Raw genomic sequence first — 23,425 nt, 5'->3', positions numbered from 1 at the left:
TTATTGAGAAAGTAAGGAGGCATGGGATCCAAGGGGACATTGCTTTGTGGATCCAGAACTGGCTTGCCCACAGAAGGCAAAGAGTGGTTGTAGGCTGGTCATATTCTTTATGGAGGTTGGTGACTAGTGGTGTGCCTCAGGGATCTGTTCTGGGACCCTTACTCTTTGTGATTTTTATAAATGACCTGGATGAGGAAGTGGAGGGATGGGTTGGTAAATTTGCTGATGACACAAGGGTTGGGGGTGTTGTGGGTAGTGTGGAGGGCTGTCAGAGGTTACAGTGGGACATTGATAGGATGAAAAACTGGGCTGAGAAGTGGCAGATGGAGTTCAACCCAGATAAGTGTGAGGTGGTTCATTTTGGTTGGTCAAAAATGATGGCAGAATATAGTAATAATGGTAAGATTCTTGGCAGTGTGGAGGATCTTGGGGTCTGAGTCCATAGGATGCTCAAAGCAGCTGCGCAGGTTGACTCTGTGGTTAAGAAGGCATACGGTGTATTGGTCTTCATCAATCATGGAATTGAATTTAGGAGCCGAGAGGTAATGTTGCAGCTATATAGGACCCTGGTCAGACCCCACTTGGAGTACTGTGCTCAGTTCTGGTCGCCTCACTACAGGAAGGATGTGGAAACCATAGAAAGGGTGCAGAGGAGATTTACAAGGATGTTGCCTGGACTGGGGAGCATGCCTTACGAGAATAGGTTGAGTGAACTCGGCCTTTTCTCCTTGGAGTGACGGAGGATGAGAGGTGACCTGATAGAGGTGTATAAGATGATGAGAGGCATTGATCGTGTGGATAGTCAGAGGCTTTTTCCCAGGGCTGAAATGGTTGCCACAAGAGGACTCAGGTTTAAGGTATTGGGGAGTAGGTACAGAGGAGATGTCAGGGGTAAGTTTTTTACTCAGAGAATGGTGAGTGCGTGGAATGCGCTGCCGGCAATGACGGTGGAGGCGGATACAATAGGGTCTTTTAAGAGACTTTTGGATAGGTACATGGAGCTTAGAAAAATAGAGGGCTATGGGTAACCCTAGTAATTTCTAAGGTAGGGACATGTTTGGCACAACTTTGTGGGCCAAAGGGCCTGTGTTGTGCTGTACGTTTTCTATGTTTCTATATATTATTGCTGTTTTTGTATGATTTTTGATCTAGTCAATATACGTATACTGTAATTTATTTACTTATTTATTATTATTTTATTTCCCCCCTTTCTCTGTATTATGTATTGCATTGAACTGCTGCTGCTAAGTTAACAAATTTCACAACACATGCCAGTGATAATAAACCAGATTCTGATGTGGTAAAGGGTTAACTGTATACCGAGGTCTAGTATTCATTTCTGTTTGATAATTGCGTAAAATCTCTCACAGCAACTTGGCAATGAAATTCCTTTACAGTAAACTACAGTGAAACTGGGTAAATTCTTCAATGGAGATAATTTTTACCCTGTGCTTTTAGTTATCTCATCCATCCCTCTCATCATTGTGTCCACCTCCACTATCTTGCCCCTCAGCCTCATCTGCTCCAGGGACAATAAACCCAGCCTAGTTTTGACCTTGAAATGTAATCTGCAGATTAGTTACTGCAATCAATTGTGAAATGAGGTGACCGCATGAGCCAGATAAATCTGCTGATCTATTGATCGATTTTCCAGTCTGATCCAACCATGTTGACAATGTGGTTTCTAAGGTTCGTTTATTATCAAAGTGTACAACTGTAATAATTCTTCTTCTCTGGGTAGCCATGAAACCAAGAAAGAAAAAAAAACAGGTGGCACCATCATCATCCCCTCAAGTCCCTCCTTCCGCGCAAAGAAAAACCAAGATTGGGCAAAATACAAAGAATATGAAAAAACTATAAGATCGAAAGAAGTCTACAGTCCAAGTCCACATCCAAAGTGCAGAAAACCTGGCTAACATTCTCCGGGCACAGTGGCAGACTCTCCCCTCACTGGTAATGCAGCAGAGCGATCCTCAGCGATCAAAAGGCAAGCAGCCAGCACTCACCTTCCACACTCGCCTCAAAGGCTTCAGTTTCCCCTGTCAGTTTAATCGGTGAAATGGAGTCAAACATCAGCTTGACTTATGATAGGATCGTCAACAGTTTGAGACCATTTGATGGCCTAGAGGATTCTACATTGTCAGTCTAATCCTAGAAAATACCCTTCTGGATGGTGAGGGGTAAAGATCACTACCAGTTGGGACGCGCCATCTTCTCTCAGCTACCATTGGGCAGGAAGAAACTTGAAGTCCCATCCCACTGGGTTCAGGAATGGCTTGTTGGATTAGGGTGTAAAAAGTATGTATACTTTGTATAACCTTGAGATTTGTCTCCTTACAGGCAGCCACAAAACACAGAAACCCAATAGAACCCATTAAAAACAGAAGACCGTCGAACACTTGCTGTGCAGCGAGAGAAAAAAACAAATCGCGTAAACAATAAAAGTAAGCAAATAGTTGCATTCAGAACCGAAGCTCACAAAAGTGTGTCACAGTCACTGAAGCCAGGCCTCACTACAGCTGATTCATGAGCAGGCCGCAGCCTCAGTTCAGCGCAGAGCAGAGTAAACGTCACAGAGCAGCAATCTGACCTGGCCTGTTCCTCACCTCTGCCCCCGACACCCTGATCTTTTCAATCTGGCTCTGTGCTTAAAATGTTTAAACATCGTGTTGGTCCTTGCTCTTGAACCAGGGCCCTGCTTCCTTGATTTGTCCCACACCCGGCCTTTCCAATTCAGCCAGGCGCTTAAATTGATCAAACTTTGAGTCTTTCCTCACCCTTGGGCGTGGTCCCGGGCTCTGCTTTGTCTCAGTTTTGCAGCATGGAATCCCCTGGATTCTGCCACCTCGGTTCAGTCTGTGCTGCCGCAATTGTACTGCACCTTCAAGGCTTCCGTTCACAGCACAAAAATGCCAGGCCGTACAGGTGCCTCGAAAGCTCAGTTGCAGAAGGGGAGTTATCGTTTGCAGTCAACAGTCGGAGTTTCAGCCCAGAACTTCGACTGTTTACTCTTTTGATGAAAGTGATTAAACAATGTATAGGGAGGAGGTCAAACACCTAGAGAGCTGGTGCAGGGATAACAACTTGATGCTTAATGTCACCAAAACCAAGGAGATGATCGTTGATTTCAGACGGTCTCAGCCTGAGCACACACCCCTCAGCATCAGCGGCTCCACAGTGGAGAGAGTGGAAAACATCAAGTTCCTTGGGGTGCAGATCTCGGACAATCTCACCTGGTCCAGGAACACCACTGGGATTGTAAAACGGGCCCAGCAGAGATTGCACTTTCTGAGGAAGCTTAAACAAGCATCACTCCCCACTAACATCTTAACTACATTCTACAGAGGCGTGGTCGAGAGTGTGCTGACCTTTTGCATCACAACCTGGTACTCCAGCTGCAGTGCTGTCGACAAAAAAGCCTTGCAGAGGGTGGTTAGGGGAGCAGAGAAGGTTACTGGGGTCTCCCTACATTCTGTCCAAGACCTCTTTCAGAGTCGATGCCTCCAGAAAACACAGTACATCATTAAAGACCCCTCACACCATCTCCATGAACTGTTTGTTCTTGTGCCATCAGGCAAACGTTACAGGAGCATCAAAACTAAAACCACAAGGCTACTAAACAGCTTCCTCCCACAGGCAGTCAGACTGCTAAATAGCTGCTCTACCTGACTCTGCTTTGGACACTTTTAACTTGCACTGGACACTTATAACTTGATTTTAACTGACATATGGCTGTTGTGTTTTACTAGTTATTGTTATGTTTATTATTTAGTGTTGCGTTTGTTATGTTATGATTGCACTGCTCCTGGGAAACGCTGTCTCATTCTGCCCTGCAGAGCTGATGTATGGTTAGAATGACAATAAAGTTTTTGAATTTTGAATCTTGAATCTTTTCCAAAGATGCTGCCTGGCCTGCTGAGTTCCTCCAGCATTTTGTGTGCATTGCCTTCGATTTCCAGCATCTGCAGATTTTTGTGTACTGCTTGCCAAGATCATTTACCAGAAAATAGTTTTATTAATAAAGTCTTTAGTTGCTCTCTTTGTCTTGTTTGCCACCAATTGGTAGTCGCTGAGCTTCACCAATTCCATCTTAAACTGTAAGTTTTAACAGCTAGTGGGATGGCAATACAATTTTCATCAGACTGTATCGTCCAGGTTGACAGTAAGAGTGAGCACAAAGTGACAGTCCTCCTCGCGAAACGCCCCCTACATTGGACAGGCCTCCTCGCGAAACGCCCCCTACATTGGACAGTCCTCCTCGGGAAACGCCCCCTACATTGGACAGTCCTCCTCGCGAAACGCCCCCTACATTGGACAGGCCTCCTCGCGAAACGCCCCCTATATTGGACAGGCCTCCTCGCGAAACGCCCCCTACATTGGACAGGCCTCCTCGGGAAACGCCCCCTACATTGGACAGGCCTCCTCGGGAAACGCCCCCTACATTGGACAGGCCTCCTCGGGAAACGCCCCTTACATTGGACAGGCCTCCTCGCGAAACGCCCCCTATATTGGACAGGCCTCCTCGCGAAACGCCCCCTACATTGGACAGGCCTCCTCGCGAAACGCCCCCTACATTGGACAGGCCTCTTCGGGAAACGCCCCCTACATTGGACAGGCCTCCTCGCGAAACGCCCCCTACATTGGACAGGCCTCCTCACGAAACGCCCCCTACATTGGACAGGCCTCCTCGCGAAACGCCCCCTACATTGGACAGGCCTCCTCGGGAAACGCCCCCTACATTGGACAGTCCTCCTCGGGAAACGCCCCCTACATTGGACAGTCCTCCTCGGGAAACGCCCCCTACATTGGACAGTCCTCCTCGGGAAACGCCCCTTACATTGGACAGGCCTCCTCGCGAAACGCCCCCTATATTGGACAGGTCTCCTCGCGAAACGCCCCCTACATTGGACAGGCCTCCTCGCGAAACGCCCCCTACATTGGACAGGCCTCTTCGGGAAACGCCCCCTATATTGGACAGGCCTCCTCGCGAAACGCCCCCTACATTGGACAGGCCTCCTCGCGAAACGCCCCCTACATTGGACAGGCCTCCTCGCGAAACGCCCCCTACATTGGACAGGCCTCCTCGCGAAACGCCCCCTACATTGGACAGGCCTCCTCGGGAGACGCCCCCTACATTGGACAGGCCTCCTCGGGAGACGCCCCCTACATTGGACAGGCCTCCTCGGGAGACGCCCCCTACATTGGACAGGCCTCCTCGGGAAACGCCCCCTACATTGGACAGGCCTCCTCGGGAGACGCCCCCTACATTGGACAGGCCTCCTCGGGAAACGCCCCTTACATTGGACAGGCCTCCTCGGGAGACGCCCCCTACATTGGACAGGCCTCCTCGGGAGACGCCTCCTACATTGGACAGGCCTCTGTGGCAGCACCAACATCCAAACTCGGAGGAATTATGAGACAGACATGTTGTGGCCCCTACAGCAACCTCTAGAAACTCATGTGAGGATGACAATGATGAAGGCCAAGGCAGTCAAGCCCATGACAGAAATAGGGAACCGAACCTCCAGTTTTTATGTATGAACAGATGGTTGAGGGTTTTGGCTCCTACCTGAACTAAGTATTTTATGTAAAGTTAAAATTAGTGGAAAAAACACAGAAATAAAAGAAGTGGAGAGGTGGTGTTCATAGATTCAATGTCCAACCTGAAATCAGATGGCAGAGGGGAAGAAGTTGTTCCTGAATCGCTGAGTGCGTACCTTCAGGCTACAGTACCTCCTTGCTGACAGTAGCAATGAGAAGAGGGCATGTCCTGGGTGGTGGGATCCTTCCAAAGGCACCGCTCCTTGAAGATGTCTTGGACACCACAGGGGCCAGTACCCATGATGGAGCTGACTAATTTTCCAAGTTTCTGCAACTTACTTCTGTCCTGTGCAGTAGCCTCCACCGCGCGCCCCCACCCCGTCCACACCAGACGGTGATGCTGCCAGTCAGAATCTCTGCACGGTACATTTGCAGAAGTTTTCCAGTGTTTCAGTTGACAAACGAAATCTCCTCAAACTCCTAATGAAATATAGCCACCGTCTTGCCTTCTCCACAGCTGCATCGATGAAGATGACATCGAGGAATCTACTTGTGGATCCTCAAAGTCAAATTTTACGGATGGCCTGAAAGCAGATGTTATCATAATGGTGACGCTGACGAAATTGGATTGGAGTGAAGCCAGCGTCTCATACAGTGAGCTAATACAAGTTGCCAAACAAGTAGCATGATACAAGTAGATAGATATTGAAATCCAAATGAGGTCTAAATTACAGGTGGGGTTGTTATCTGTTAATTGACAGACAACACCAATTAGCCTACAGAAACAGCAGGACTGGAATTCACAGTGTGCATCGCTGCAACCTCGGTCTGAGCCACACTGCCGAGACAGACACTCTGTGGGGCTTCCCAACCTGGGCCCCCTGGACCCCTTGCCTAATAGTTTTGGTCCATGGCATAAAAAAGGTTGGGAAGCCCTGATGTGGTAAAAGAAGGCATTGGACAAAAAATTGTTGGCATAAAAGAACAGGATGGACAATAGGGACAAACTGAAGTTCAACCATCTGACCCAGAAACACCAGGAGATCTTGATCTGACGACACGGATTTAACGAGCAGTTTCAGATGTATCTTTGACAAGTGGATTACATCAGGTACTCAGACATTGGCCAGCTTTTCGAGATGGGTGAAACAATTCCAGTAAGGAAAAAAAAAACACTGCCGCAAACACAGCAAAAACTCTGAGCAAGGACTATATTCCTTGATGGGGATTGTCATGTCACATTGACGCCGAAGAAGGAACACATTTCACTGGGAGTGTTTGTCAGGGATGATGTCAATGGACAGATGCTGAATTGTCCCTCCATGGTTCACATCATCACATCACATCACATTAACAGGGGAAGTAGAACAAAGAATGGATTCATCAAACAATGACTGACTAAGTATCACGAGGAAGTACCATGAGCTATGACAACTTCCTAAGCAGCACAGCAACTCCAAACAAGAAAACTAGATTAAGTTCATCCAAGGGAGTAACAGAGCGATTCAAGCCATTACCAGGAGCTTTTGATCTCAGAGAGGCTGAAATAAATAACGAGTAATGAGTCCTCATAAAAGGTCTCAGGCTTTGATTCCTTCTTCCTTTCCACAGATGCTGCCTGACCTGCTAAGTTCCTCCAGCATTTTGTGTGTGTGTTACTCTACATATCGTGATATTTAGATAAGTTAACTATTGTAAGAAATTAACCCAAAGTGTACAGTCTGCTTTCTGCAGCTTGGGGTGAACCGACGAAAGGTGGACACATCTTGGTTCCAGATGAGTGGGTCCTGATCAAAAAACCACACAAGGAGCCACAGGGTGCTTGATGGGAAGGTCCTTATAGAACATAGAACATAGAATAGTGCAGCACAGTACAGGCCCTTTGGCCCACAATGTTGTGCCGACCCTCAAACCCTGCCTCCCAAATAACCCCCCACCTTAAATTCCTCCATATATCTGTCTAGTAGTCTCTTAAATTTCACTAGTGTATCTGCCTCCACCACTGACTCAGGCAGTGCATTCCACGCACCAACCACTCTCTGAGTAAAAAACCTTCCTCTAATATCCCCCTTGAACTTTCCACCATTACCTTAAAGCCATGTCCTCTTGTATTGAGCAGTGGTGCCCTGGGGAAAGAGGTGCTGGCTATCCACTCTATCTATTCCTCTTATTATCTTGTACACCTCTATCATGTCTCCTCTCATCCTCCTTCTCTCCAAAGAGTAAAGCCCTAGCTCCCTTAATCTCTGATCATAATCCATACTTCCTAAACCAGGCAGCATCCTGGTAAATCTCCTCTGTACCCTTTCCAAAGCTTCCACATCCTTCCTATAGTGAGGTGACCAGAACTGGACACAGTACTCCAAGTGTGGCCTAACCAGAGTTTTATAGAGTTGCATCATTACCTCGCGACTCTTAAACTCTATCCTTCAACTTATGAAAGCTAACAACCCATAAGGTTTCTTAACTATCCATCTACCTGTGAGGCAACTTTCAGGGATCTGTGGACATGTACCCCCAGATCCCCCTGCTCCTCCACACTACCAAGTATCCTGCCATTTACTTTGTACTCTGCCTTGGAGTTTGTCCTTCCAAAGTGTACCACCTCACACTTCTCCAGGTTGAACTCCAACTGCCACTACTCAGCCCACTTCTGCAGCCTATCAATGTCTCTCTGCAATCTTTGACAATCCTCTACACTATCCACAACACCACCAACCTTTGTGTCGTCTGCAAACTTGCCAACCCACCCTTCTACCCCCACATCCAGGTCGTTAATGAAAATCACGAAAAATAGAGATCCCAAAACAGATCCTTGTGGGACATCACTAGTCACAATCCTCCAATCTGAATGTACTCCCTCCACCACGACCCTCTGCCTTCTGCAGGCAAGCTAATTCTGAATCCACCTGGCCAAATTTCCCTGGATCCCATGTCTTCTAACTTTCTGAATAAGCCTACCGTGTGGAACCTTGTCAAATGCCTTACTAAGATCCATATAGATCACATCCACTGCACTACCCTCATCCATAGGTCTGGTCACCTCCTCAAAGAACTCTATCAGGCTTGTTAGACACGATCTGCCCTTCACAAAGCCATGCTGACTGTCCCTGATCAGACCACGATTCTCTAAATGCCCATAGATCCTATCTCTAAGAATCCTTTCCAACAGCTTTCCCACCACAGACGTAAGGCTCATTGGTCTATAATTACCCGGACTATCTCTACTACCTTTTTTGAACAAGGGGACAACATTCGCTTCCCTCCAATCCTCCGGTACCATTCCTGTGGACAATGAGGACATAAAGATCCTAGCCAGAGGCTCAGCAATCTCTTCCCTCGCCTCGTGGAGCAGCCTGGGGAATATTCCGTCAGGTCCTGGGGACTTATCCGTCCTAATGTAGTTTAACAACTCCAACACCTCTTCTCCCTTAATATCAACATGCTCCAGAACATCAACCTCACTCATATTGTCCTCACCTTCATTAAGTTCCCTCTCATTGGTGAATACCGAAGAGAAGTATTTATTGAGGACCTCGCTCACTTCCACAGCCTCCAGGCACATCTTCCCACCTTTATCACTGATCGGTCCTACCTTCAATCCTGTCATCCTTTTGTTCTTCACATAATTGAAGAATGCCTTGGGGTTTTCCTTTACCCTACTCACCAAGGCCTTCTCATGCCCCCTTCTTGCTCTTCTCAGCCCCTTCTTAAGCTCCTTTCTTGCTACCCTATATTCCTCAATAGACCCATCTGATCCTTGCTCCTAAACCTCATGTATGCCGCTTTCTTCCACCTGACTAGATTTTCCACCTCACTTGTCACCCATGGTTCCTTCACCCTACCATTCTTTATCTTCCTCACCGGGACAAATTTATCCCTTACATCCTGCAAGAGATCTCTAAACATTGATCACATGTCCATAGTACATTTCCCTGCAAAAATATCATCCCAATTCACACCCGCAGGTTCTAGCCTTATAGCCTCATAATTTGCCTTTCCCCAATTAAAAATTTTCCTGTCCTCTCTGATTCTATCCTTTTCCATGATAATGCTAAAGGCCAGGGAGCGGTGGTCACTGTCCCCCAGATGCTCACCCACTGAGAGATCTGTGACCTGACCCGGTTCATTACCTAGTCCTAGATCTAGTATGGCATTCCCCCGGTCGGCCTGTCCACATACTGTGACAGGAATCCATCCTGGACACACTTAACAAACTCTGCCCCATCTAAACCCTTGGAACTAATCAGGTGCCAATCAATATCAGGGAAGTTAAAGTCACCCATGATAACAACCCTGTTATTTTTGCACTTTTCCAAAATCTGCCTCCCAATCTGCTCCTCGGTATCTCTGTTGCTACCAGGGGGCCTATAGAATACCCCCAATAGAGTAACTGCTCCCTTCCTGTTCCTGACTTCCACCCATACTGACTCAAAAGAGGATCCCGCTACATTACCCACCCTTTCTGTAGCTGTAATAGTATCCCTGACCAGTAATGCCACCCCTCCTCCCCTTCCCCCCCCAATCCCTTTTAAAGCACTGAAATCCAGGAATATTGAGAATCCATTCCTGCCCTGGTGCTGTTGATTACTAACTTGCTGGCGAAACTAAAAGTTAGGGGATACACGTTAGCCACTAACCACTGCAAGTAAGCTCATGTGGTCAATGACTAAGACAACAAACACTGAGGTTTACATGCTGGTAACCTCTGATTCAGAGCCTACGCTGCTGCGGGGGGGGGGGGGGGCGGGGACACTGAGCAAATTACGATCCAGCCAGAAGACTTTGAATGGAGTTCATAACTACTAGACATTAAGTTTATTCTGATTGTTTATTGTTGTTACATTTTTACCAATTTTATACTTAACATAGGTTCCACAAGTTTTTCTGTCTCTGAATCCTCAGATGTAATGGTCCGAAATGTGTGATTTAGAATCGGCGGGGGGCGGGGAGTAATATGTTGGATTGGGGTGCAAAATTGTTATTTTCCTTATAGCTTAACTTATGCTTGTTTGCCGTTGAGTTATAGAAAAGTACAGCACAGAAACAAGACTTTCGGCCCATCTAGTTTGTACCAAAGCATTTAAACTGCCTAGCCTCGTCGACCCGTACCCAGACCTTAGCCCTCCATTCCCCTGCCATCTATGTACCTACTCAAACTTCTCTTAAATTGAGTCCACTGGCACCACGTGTGCTGGCAGCTCGTTCCACACTCTCAGGTTCCTCTGAGTGAAAAGTTTCCCCTCATGTTCCCCTTAAACTTTTCACCTTTCACCCTCAACCTATGACCTCTAGTTGTCGTCCCACCCAACTTCAGTGGCAAAAGACCAGTTGTATTTACCCCATCTATACCCCTCATAATTTTGTGTACCTCTATTAAATCTCCTCTCAATCTTCTACGTTCCAAGGAATAAAGTCCAAACCTATTTAGTTGTTACTGAAAACTCAGGCCCTCAGCAACGTCCTTGTAAGTTTTCTCTGTATTCTTTCAACCTTATTTACATTTTTATATAAACTATGAGTTTTCCAGTGGTTACAGCTGCTGCTGGCAACTTCTTGGTTTCAATGGTGGGTGTCACATTGCTTAAATGTCACCATCTTATTGGGTGATTGTTATCAACGGAATCTCACTGATCAGTCATCTGGTATGAGACCACCCTATTTCTAAGTCTCTCTGCTTTCGTTTGTTGCTTTTGCCTTGTTTCTTCTTCCTCTCCTCCTTTGCTCTTGTAACACTTAATAAAATGATTGTAAGCATCAAGTTTATGCCTCATTATTAACTTCTGAACCTCCAAATGGACCACAACTTTGTCATGGTGTTTTGGAGGATTGCGTGCCTTGATAATCTGGAGAGCTATTTTGGCTGGAGTCAGGGCATTTTGCTTTGGCCCTTGGTAGGGTCACCCATGCCAAAGAGGTCAAAGGGTAGAGGGCAGACAAAGAGTAGTCCACCAGCCCTCCAGGTTTGGGGGTTCAGCCCAGAGCTAACAACCCTGACTGGTCAAACAAAATTGGTATGGGAACAACAATGAAGAATCCTTCTGCAACTGTGTGTGACAGTGTTCCCGAGTATCCACCGGGCCTATCCCTCATCACTCCTCCATTCCTCTGATCCCTCATCCTCCCCTAACCCCGCAGTCCCTGAACATCCCAACCCCCCTCTCCCTCCTGAGAACTCCCACTCTTCACACTCCTCCGACCCCAGCCCCAACCCTTTCCGTGTCTTCACCATCCCCTCTGACCTTCCCCTCTCTGAGGCAGAATGTTCTGTCCTTAGCAAGGGCCTCACTTTTGTCCCCTTCCGTCCACACCTCAGTGAGTTCCGTGCCCGCCATGACACTGAACTCTTCTTCCGTCGCCTACGTCTCTGAGCCTACTTCTTTGGCAAGGATTCCCCTCCCCCTACTGATGACCCCTTCTCCCATCTTCAACCCTCCTCCTCCTCCTGGACACCCTGCCTGGGCCTTCTACCTGCACTTGATCTTTTCATCTCCAACTGTCGCCGAGATATTAGGGTCTTTTGGCTCTTCCCACTTTCTTCAGACCAAGGGTGTAGCTATGGGCACTCCACTCGCATGGGCCCCAGCTATGCCTGCCTCTTCGTTGGTTATGTGGAACAGTCTGTGCTCCAGACCTATACTGGTACTGCTCCCTAACTTTTCCTTTGGTACATTGACGACCATATTGGTGCTGCTTCCTGCGCCCATGCTGAGCTCATAAATTTCATCGACTTTACTTCAAACTTCCACCCAGCCCTGAAATTCACTTGGTCTATCTCGGACACTTCTCTCCCCTTTCTCAATCTCTCGGTCTCCATTTCTGGAGACAGACTGTCCACTGACATCTTCTACAAGCCCACTGACTCTCATAACTACCTCAACTATACCTCTTCCCACCCCACCACATGCAAAAATGCTATTCCCTATTCCCAGTTCCCCCGTCTCCACCGCATCTGCTCCGAGGATGAGGCTTTCCATTCCAGGACATCTCAAATGTCCTCTTTCTTTAAGGAGTGTGGTTTCCCTTCTGCCATCAATGATTATCCTCACCCACATCTCCTCCATTTCCTGCACTTTGGCCCTCACCCCATCCTCCTGCAACCACAACAGGGACAGAGTTCCCCTTGTTCTCACCTACCACCCCACCACCCTCCAGATCCAGCACATTATCCTCCGTACCTTCCGCCACCTCCAACAGGACCCCACCACTAAGCACATCTTTCCCTCGCCACCCTTGTCCGCTTTCCACAGGGATCGTTCGCTCCGTGACTCCCTGATCCAAACGTCCCTCCCCACAGATCTCCCACCCGGCACTTATTCCTGTAAGCGTAAGTGCTACACCTGTCCCTACACCTCCTCTCTTGCCACCATTCAGGGCCCCAAACAGTCCTTCCAAGTGAGGCAACACTTCACTTGTGAGTCTGTTGGTGTCATCTATTGCATCCGGTGCTCCCGGTGCGGCCTCCTCTACATTGGTGAAACCCGACGCAGATTGGGGGACCGCTTCGTCGAGCACCTCCGCTCAGTCCGCCAAAACAGACAGGATCTCCCGGTTGCCACCCACTTCAACTCTGCTTCCCATTCGGATATGTCCATACATGGCCTCCTCTACTGCCATGATGAGGCTAAACTCAGGTTGAAGGAGCAACACTTCATATACCATCTGGGTAGTCTCCAGCCCCTTGGCATGAACATAGAATTCTCCAACTTCTGGTAATTCCCTCCCCCTCCCTTCCTCTATCCCAGTTTCACTCTGCCCCTCCCCCAGCTGCCTACCACCTCCCTCATGGTTCTGCCTCCTTCTACTACCCATTGTGTTTTCCCCTGTTCCTTCTCCACCTTTCCTGCCTATCACCTCCCTGCCTCCCCTCCCCCACCCCTTTATCTTTCCCCTTACTGGTTTTTCACCTGGAACCTACCAGCCTTCTCCTTCCCACCCTCCCCCAACCTTAGGGCCTCTGCCCCCTCCCTCTTCAGTCCTGACAAAGGGTTCCGGCCCGAAACGTTGACTGATCATTTCCACGAATGCTGCCCGACCTGCTGAGTTCCTCCAGCGTGCAGTGAGTGGGCCTCACGTAGCTTCTGAAAGGAGGCTACTGACACAACGAAGGAAGCCCGGAACACCACCAGAGATGGAGGACCTTCATTGCTGCCCTGAACACCAGCGGTGTAACAGGGAGTGAGTTAGTTGGCTACTGAAGAACTTTCAGATCGCAAAAGCATCGGGATCCAACAAGCCACTCCCCTTCAACGGTTCAGTTCCCGAGCAGCCAACACAAGCCTAATCAGTACCTCAGCAGGGCAACCCTTTCCACTTGGCGCAATGAATTTTTAACATCTGTTCTTTCTTGTAAAAACAGGGTATAATTTGTGTTTAATTTATGTGAATGCAGTTTACCTTATGCACAAGGCCGGATTTAGTGGGGCCGGGGGCCCTGGGCTGGAGGCCCTGATGGGCCCCTGCCGACACGGTAAAATGCTGCTGTAGCAAGCAAAAAAAGGCAAGAACAAGAGCAAAGTTCGTACTGGTCTAAATATCAAAGCTGTGGACCAAGACATTGGTTTAGTACAATACGTAGGCTGTAAACTTAAAGGCCTTAAGAGGGAGGACAGAAAGTAATGCAGATTCTTAGTTTGAAGGACAGCATCTAAAGCACTCAAAAATTGACCTAGGCTTAGTTGGCTTAGTAAAGTTATGAGGGAGACGAAGCTTGATATACCCAATCTTAAATCTTTAATCAGCTATTGCTGCGAGGCCTTATTTCTCAAACTATGCCAAAGCATTTTTAACTCGGTATTTTTCTCAACCGTGTGTTCTGAGAAAGTGAAACACAAATGAGAGACAAAAAGGCCACGAGAGATGGCACTATGGCAAACTAGGAAACTTGACAATACTCCAACAATCCTTTTGAAAAATGAGATCCAGCACATACTAACCTATTGCTGTACTGTGTGGCTTGCAGAGTAAAGACCACTTATTACTTACTAAGATTGCAAACAGTCAACTATTAGCCTATTGCCCCAAAAACAGGAACAGCGCTGACACACAAGCCTAGATATTTTCAAAGTCAGATGCTTGTTTTTCAAAATTAAAGCCCAGTTCTTCTGGATTTCTTTGCAGCAATGTCCTGGAACAGATCACTAAAATCCAGTTTCTGAACAAGATCACTTTCAAGTGACATCAGAGTAAGATGACTCAGCCTGTCCTGTCCCATTGTGGATCTGAGCCTATGTAGTTGCCATTATCAGACCTGCCAAATATGTCACTGGAGCCTCGGATAGCCCGTCCCCTCTCGACCAAAAACTTCACAACCACCAACACTCTCCTCAATACGTCGGTCCAGTAGACACACTCTGACTCGAACTGTTTTTGTAGTTCTGTATCTATTCTTCCGCTGTCAGACGCTAGTGTAACGTAGGTCAGTATCGTTTTCCTGTGGTGTTCGCTATTTTCATGCTCTCCTATGCGTTCAGCGGCATGTTTCCAGTCGCTAAAGCCAGTTTCGAAGATGGACTGACAGTTACCATCACTGAAGATGCAGCATGCAAAACAAAACACACAGCCGGTGGAAGGGGAATATAAGAGGAATTGCCTTGATATGTACTGACCATTTACGAGCCTGCGTTTGAAGTGAAATTCGGAGAAAAAACGTCTCTGCTGTTTGTATACTCGTTCCAAAGCTTTGATATTCCACATCCTTATTCTGGCAGGACTCCGGCCCTTTCGTAGCCCAGTACGCTCGGACTGAATCATCTAACATTTCCTTTCCCGTGCGAGTAGGATCAGTGCTGTAAGGATCCTCAGTAGCGGTAATGTTAACGTTAATGGCAGCCGGACTTGGTTATTCGGAGGCCTCTGTGGTCAGGAATCTCAAAGTCATGCTCTCTGCCTCTTCAGCGTTAGCTGCTGACTGTGGCAGGGACGGTGGTCCTGTGCTAACACTGGTGCTAGCGCTAGCTGTTGAACAAGTCTCCGTTTGTCCACCGGTCTCGGACTGTGACAAGAGCGATGGTACTGCTGCATCATCGAGAACAGGTTTAAAAAATTCTGTCAATTTCAATGACTTTTTTAACCCTTCTTTCTCACGGTCCTCTTTTTCTTGTTTCTTGTTTCTATTCTGTGCTCCACTCTCGTATTTTTTTTTGTCCGCCATGATGATAGCTACCTATTTTGGGCCCCTGGGCCGCAGCCCAGCCTAGCCCTGCCTGAAGTCTGGCCCTGTGCTCACCCCATCACTAGCAAATGCTACAAGGTTCTGTTTGAAGTAACAGTCATCAAACCCATGGTTATTGAGACAGTTCAATAGATGCTTAGCAATAATTGCAGCTTTCTGATCAGGCAGTTCAATTCGATCTAAAAACATAAAATAGGGATCCCCTTCCTTATCACTTTCACATTTTAAATCTCAGGATTGCTACCCGTGCCATGTGCAGGCGGGTTTAGAAATAGTAAGATACCGCAGATCAACATGTGGCTGAAGACATGGTGCTGGAGGGAGGGCTTCAGATTTATAGATAATTGAGCAGTTTTCCAGGGAAGGTGGGACCTGTTCCGACGGGATGGTTTTCATCTGAACTGGAGGGGGACAAATATTCTTGCAATTAGGTTTGCTAGAGAGGCTCCAGTGGATTTAAACTAGATACGAGGGGGGAGGGGAACCAGAGTGTAGGAACAGATGTAGGGGAGAAGGAAGAAAAAGAAAATAGTAAAGTTGTTTGCACCGTTAGTGATATACAGAGAGTAGGAGGTGAAAAATGATGATGAACCCATAGGGACAATGTCATCATCATTGCTATTTGCCTTGTCGTGTGACGGAGGTAATCGTAGTCTTTGACTGTGATTGCTCTTGGCATTTTTTTTTTAACTGAAGTTGTTAGTCATTGCCTTCTGCTGGGCATGGGTGGCGGGGTGGAGATACATCTCTACCAAAGGAGGCGTAAGGTGCTCCTTCCCTCTATATATGCCACACCCAATTTGTTTACCTGCTCATTTCATGTCCTTGCCCCATTCATGTAATGAGCAGGGTACACTGACCTGCTCAACATCAACCAAACAATACTAGGGTGGCGGCTGGCTGTCTGGTGTGACAAACTATGATGATGACTCACTAATTATCATAAAATATAATTACCAAGCAGGTAAAGAAAAAGATGGTAATCATGAATTTTACCAATTTAAAAATAATTACCTACTTGCCAAATGCCACCAATGAGAAGTTTCACACTAATTTTCACAAAGGGTCTGGCATAATGTGTGTTTGGGGGTGTGAAGCAACTCTTGTCCTGCTGTCATCCGTTGATCTGTGGTACCGCAGCCATGATGTGACGTACGGCTCAGGATTCCACTGAACTAGCGGAGGTCCATGTAGTTTAACAAACATAAGTGCTGATAGGTGATTTATGAGAATTCTTGAGCGTGTTGTTGTTATTATCAAGTTCATGTGACTGATTCCTCTCTCACACTCAGCAGTACTAATAGGAATAAGCAACACTCACAACGCGCTGGGGGAACTCAGCAGTTTGGGCAGCATCCGTGGAAATGAACAGTCAACGTTTCGGGCCGGAACCCTTCATCAGGACTGAAGAGGGAGGGAGCAGGGGCCCTATAAAGAGATGGGGGGAGGGTGGGAAGGAGAAGGCTGGTAGGTTCCAGGTGAAAAACCAGTAAGGGGAAAGATAAAGGGGTGGGGGAGGGGATAGACAGGAAAGATGAAGAAGGAAAATGGGTAGTAGAATGAGGCATTGACTGTTCATTTCCACGGATGCTGCCAGACCTGCTGAGTTCCTCCAGCGTGCTGTGAGTGTTGCTTTGACCCCAGCATCTGCAGAGTATTTTGTGTTTACTAATCGGAATAACTTGTGAACAGCTCAAGTAACAAGCGTAAATCTTGGGAGATGTGGTGTCCCTGATCCTCCACATAATCTCTGAAGGCATTTATTACAGAGGAGGAAGAAAGCTTAAACCTCTTACAGAGATGATATTGCAGCTTCTCCATAATTAGGCAGTGTTTCAGCAGGCCCGTTATCTTTATCAAGGGCACACATTTCATTTAGCAGGGATTTATATATACTTTGAAGTTGAGAAGTTTGTTTTTCAAGTATGTTGCCTTGAACATACAGTGCTGCAAATTGTTTATAAGTCTAGGAAGAAACTGTAGATAATTAATGGAGACAATTTTGTTGTTGCTTGTTAAGGTAGTTTCTCCAAACTTCCCCTTTTCAACTGCCTCTTGAGCTTCTAGAGTTTTTGTACCAGGTTGCTCTTTCACTCCATGCAGTGATCTTATGCTCTGTTGGATCAGTTTGTCAGCATAAACAATCGTAGTACTGCATTTCTGTAAACACTCTGACAGTAAACCAAGTTCATACAATGTGAATCCAATAGAAACTATTCTGAAGAGAGTCTTTTCAACAGACCTTCATAGGTTTTTCTGTCACTTCCAGATCTTGTTTCATCCTTCATTGCTTTTTCAAAACGAAAACACAGTGCTTCATAATTTTGCCGCACTGCTGAAACTGTTGGAAATGAGCTAGCTACCCACCTGGTGCCCAGAACACAGCCTATATTTCAAATTTGTTGTTCTAGTTGAGAGGCACGTTCAGACAGTTCCTTTTGATTTAGAGGTGATCTACTGTAAACAGAGTACAATTTGTCCATAAATGATTGGAAATGATTTATTCCATGAACTTCTCTCACCGAACCACCTACTGCAAGTTCTAATCTGTGATTAAGACAGTGCTAAATTATCACATCAGGGTAATGTTCCTTGAGAACTGTAGCAACACCAGATTTGACACCAAGTGTTACGCTCACCCAGAGCCGGATTTAGTGGGGCTGGAGGCCCTTACGGGCCCCTGCCGACACGGTAAAATGCTGCTGTAGCAAGCAAAAAAAGGCAAGAACAAGAGCAAAGTTCGTACTGGTCTAAATATCAAAGCTGTGGACCAAGACATTGGTTTAGTACAATACGTAGGCTGTAAACTTACAGGCCTTAAGAGGGAAGACAGAAAGTAATGCAGATTCTTAGTTTGAAGGACAGCATCTAAAGCACTCAAAAATTGACCTAGGCTTAGTTGGCTTAGTAAAGTTATGAGGGAGACGAAGCTTGATATACCCAATCTTAAATCTTTATTCAGCTATTGCTGCGAGGCCTTATTTCTCAAACTATGCCAAAGCATTTTTAACTCGGTATTTTTCTCAACCGTGTGTTCTGAGAAAGTGAAACACAAATGAGAGACAAAAAGGCCACGAGAGATGGCACTATGGCAAACTAGGAAACTTGACAATACTCCAACAATCCTTTTGAAAAATGAGATCCAGCACATACTAACCTATTGCTGTACTGTGTGGCTTGCAGAGTAAAGACCACTTATTACTTACTAAGATTGTAAACAGTCAACTATTAGCCTATTGCCCCAAAAACAGGAACAGCACTGACACACAAGCCTAGATATTTTCAAAGTCAGATGCTTGTTTTCCACGCTCTCCTATGTGCTCAGCGCCATGTTTCCAGTCGCTAAAGCCAGTTTCGAAGATGGACTGACAGTTACCATCACTGAAGATGCGGCATGCAAAACAAAACACACAGCCGGTGGAAGGGGAATATAAGAGGAATTGCCGTGATATGTACTCACCATTTACGAGCCTGCGTTTGAAGTGAAATTTGGAGAAAAAACATCTCTGCTGTTTGTATACTCGTTCCAAAGCTTTGATATCCACATTCTTATTCTGGCAGGACTCCAGCCCTTTCTTAGCCCAGTACACTCGGAATGAATCATCTAACATTTCCTTTCCCGTGCGAGCAGGATCAGTGCTGTAAGGATCCTCAGTAGCGGTAATGTTAACATTAGTGGCAGCCCGACTTGGTTGTTCGGAGGCCTCTGTGGTCGGGAATCCCAAAGTCATGCTCTCTGCCTCTTCAGCGTTAGCTGCTGACTGTGGCAAGGACGGTGGTCCTGTGCTAACACTGGTGCTAGCGCTAGCTGTTGAACAAGTCTCCATTTGTCCACCGGTCTCGGACTGTGACAAGAGCGATGGTACTGCTGCATCATCGAGAACAGGTTTAAAAAATTCTGTCAATTTCAATGTCTTTTTTAATGCTTCTTTCTCACGGTCCTCTTTTTCTTGTTTCTTTTCTGTGCTCCACTCTCATATTTTTTTTTGTCCGCCATGATGATAGCTACCTATTTTGGGCCCCTCTGCAGCTCGGGCCCCTGGGCCGCAGCCCAGCCTAGCCCTGCCTGAAGTCCATCCCTGCTTATGCAGCATACCTGTGAAGCTGCTGCAGGCAGGTTTTACATTGGCAGCATACCTGTGAAGTTGCTGCAGGTAGGTTTTACATTGGCAGCATACCTGTGAAGTTGCTGCAGGCAGGTTTTACACTGCACCTGTGCAGACCTGCACTTGTCAATATACCTGACGTTCCACATTAATGAACATGAAACCTTCTCCTCGAAAGGTACAGGGAATGCCAGCAACGTCCAAGGACAGGGTAGGAATTGGTGTTTCAGGACTGGGAATGTTAGGTCAAATCCAGAAAGTATCAGCAGCACCGTTTCCATTCCCACGGAGGCTGCCTAACCTGCTGAGTGTTTCTGACAGCCTCTGGCTTTGCTTTGGGAATGAAGCCCCTTCCTGTTCTCCATCTCCCATCTCCTATCCTATCCACTCTTTCCCCTCCACTCTCCCTCCCCTCCTCTCTATTCTCCATCACCCCTTCTCGCCACACATCTCCTCCCTCATTATTCTCCATCTCCCCTCCCCTCTCCCCTCCATTCTCCCTCACATCACCTCATTCTCCCTCCATTAGAACAGAACAGTACAGGGCCATAACGTTGTGCTGACCTTCTAACCTACTCCAAGATCAATCTAACCCTCCCCTCCTACATAGCCCTCTGTTTTTCTTTCATCCATGTGCCTATCTAGGAGTCTCTTAAAGATAGATATACTTTATTGATCCCGAGGGAAATTGGGTTTCATTACAGCCGCACCAACCAAGAATAGAGCGTAAATATAGCAATAGGAAAACCACAAACAATCAAACAACAAAATGCAAACTATGCCAGATGGAAAATAAGTCCAGGACCAGTCTATTGGCTCAGGGTGTCTGACCCTCCACAGGAGGAGCTGCAAGTTCAATGGCCACAGGCAGGAACGACCTCCCGTGCCGCCCAGTGTTGTATCTCAGTGCAATATGGCCGAAGTCCAACAGTAAAAAGTTCAATATCCAGTCTACAAACACGTTCCTCGATCGTAATATGACCTGGATTGCATCATCTGTTGTTAACCAGAACAGTAAGCACCCAACTCCTTAACGCTTACCGCTCTCAGTGCACTTCCGGTCAGCCCGAACGGTCTGGAAGCTGTCCATGGAAAAGTTTTGATCGGGTATGTCCTCGTGCAGCCCCGTTCCAGTGAAACACATAACATTGCACTCCCGAAATGTTCTCTGACGCCTGGCTAGCGCCGTAAACTCGTTAACTGTTCCTAATGTATCTGCCTCTACCACCACACCTGGCAGTGCGTTCCATGCCCCCACCATTCTGTGTAAAAACTTACGTCTGACAATACCCATACAGTTTGTTAGCCAAGAAGAAGAAGAATGGTGGCAGACATTTTGTGAGACTGTCCTTGCAGCCACCATTTTGTGAACTGTTTGAACAGATTTCTTGCTCTGGGATAATTTAATTATAGCACTGGACTGTGGACACAAGAGAATTTTCTGATAATGACCTACTAAACTTGAGGCCATTCTCAGACAAGCAGCTGTAAAATGGTAGGTTTGTAGGAGGAGTGTTCTGTCATCTCACTGGACTCAGTGCCTGGTTCACCTGCTTTGAACCACTCAGTTGAAAAGGACAAAAAGCACAAGACTGAGGGCAAAGCTATAGGACAATGCAGGGCCAGAGCCAATAAGGAAGTGGCCCATATCAGTCACAGAGTAATAGAAAGGTTCAGCATGGAAACAAGCCCTTCAGCTCATCTAGTCCATGCTGACTCCCATTGATGTACACCGGGAGCATAGCTCTCCATTCCCCTGACCATCCATGTACCTATCCAACCTTCTCTCAACATTGAAATTGAGTTTGCATGCACCACTTGTGCTGGCCATTCGCTCCACACCTCACATCCCTCTGAGTGAAGACGTTTCTCCTCATGGTCTCCTTAAACTTTTCACCTTTCACCCCTGACCCATGTCGTCTCATCCAACCTCAGTGGAAAAAGGCTGATTACATTTACAGTATCTATACCCCTCATCATTTTGTATACCTCCACCGAATCTCCTCTCAATCTTCCATTTTACAAGGAATAAAGTCCTAACTCCTCGATCCTCCAGACCCAGCAACATCCTTGTGAATTTTCCCTGCCGATGTGATATGCACCTTCTCTGTAGAGACTGAGATTGAAATGCAACAATTGAACTGTTTTAAAAGTAAGGAGCTTCGAATGCAAAGCGCGACAACAGTGCGGAGACCAACAATCGCAGACGTAGAGGACCCCACCAACACGTGGAGATTAGACCGGGACCACGAGGAATACCCGGCCAGCATGGATTTCTTTTCCGGGTATTACATTTTCTATTCTTTGGCTGTTCGTGGAAGGTTAGGGAAACTCAGTAGCTGTCCACGCAGATATTTGGTTGTGTAAATTCACATGCTTTCAGTTGAAACAATAAAGATACTTGTCAGTAAATACAGATTCTTTCTCCGTGCCTAATGTTCATTATTACTGAGGGGTAATCTTCATAACATCTTTTCTCCAATCACCTTAATGCCCTCTCACATTAGCCATTCCTGCCCCGGGTGTCTACTACACCTCTCACCTCTCATCCCCCGTTACTCCAAAGCCCTCACTCACTTAACAATTCCTCACGAAACATACTCTCCTGGTAAATCTCCTCTGCACCGTCTCTAAAGCACCAGCACACTTATGTACGTGTGTGTGTGTGTGTGTGTGTGTGTGTGTGTGTGTGTGTGTGTGTGTGTGTGTGTGTGTGTTCTGTGTCTCTCTCCTCTCTTCTTCCAACACTTCTCTCCTCTTCCCTCCCACACCTGTCTCTCCATCCCTCATATCTCTCCTTCACTACCTACACCTTTCCCTCCATCCCTCGTTCTCTCTCCCCCCTCCCCCTCTCTCTGTCCCTCCCTGCCCCTCTCCCTCACCCCTTCCTTACCGGTATTCAGAGACCCCAGGTCCGGGTCCACATTCGGGTCAAACACGCGGATCTCTGCGATGTCCTGCTCAGGTTCGGCCAGAAGGCGCACCAGGTGGCGGCCGAGGAAGCCGGAACCACCAGTCACCATGTACACCAGACCCGGCTCCGTTCGCATCCTGCCCCGGTCCGATCAGCCACTATGACTGATTGCGGGGGTGGCAGGAGCCTGCCCCAAGGGGCGGGGAAAGGAGGGGTTCCCTCTCCCTCTACCACTCCCCGTTCCTAACTGGTCCCTCCCTCTCCGTGTTTGACAGCACACACTCGGCAGAGAGCAGCAACCGGTTGAACAGCACAGGTATTGGCGTCAGTGGCCTCGAGTCGAGGCCTTGAACTGTCCCAGCGGCTGATGGGGTGGGCCTGGGCACAGAGCCAGGCTGTGAGGGAGCAGCAGCGGGAAATGGAGGGGTTCATAAGGGGGGCAGGTAGGAGGATAAAGTGGATAGAGGGGTGGTTACCCCCAGGGGCGCAGTGCTAATTTTTTAGGTGCCGGAGCTGACAAAATGCTTGCCATTTCCTGTATCTCCTCTCTATATATGTTACACCCAATTTCTTTACCTGAACATTTCATGTCTTTGCCCCATTCATGTAACGAGCAGGTACACAAATTGGGTGTGACGTATATATATGACTAGGCTTATTCAGAAAGTCAGAAGGCATGGGATCCAGGGA

The 23,425-nt window shown here is 47.2% G+C and overlaps 1 protein-coding gene across 1 annotated transcript in view; it reads right to left on the bottom strand.

Moving 5' to 3' along the window:
- Window positions 1–22,939, bottom strand: part of LOC134354137 (3 beta-hydroxysteroid dehydrogenase type 7-like) — a 54,503-nt gene extending 31,564 nt beyond the window's left edge. Inside the window, exon 1 of the mRNA XM_063062939.1 lies at window positions 22,715–22,939. Coding sequence (XP_062919009.1) covers window positions 22,715–22,871 — 157 coding nt within the window. The 5' untranslated portion in view covers window positions 22,872–22,939. The remainder of the gene's footprint in view (window positions 1–22,714) is intronic.
- Window positions 22,940–23,425: the final 486 nt, after the last annotated feature.

The sequence above is a fragment of the Mobula hypostoma genome, chromosome 11, assembly GCF_963921235.1.
Source record: "Mobula hypostoma chromosome 11, sMobHyp1.1, whole genome shotgun sequence".
Lineage (NCBI taxonomy): Eukaryota > Metazoa > Chordata > Chondrichthyes > Myliobatiformes > Myliobatidae > Mobula > Mobula hypostoma.
The sequence above is the reverse complement of the archived record's forward strand: the minus strand, read 5'-3'. Positions and strand labels throughout refer to the sequence as shown.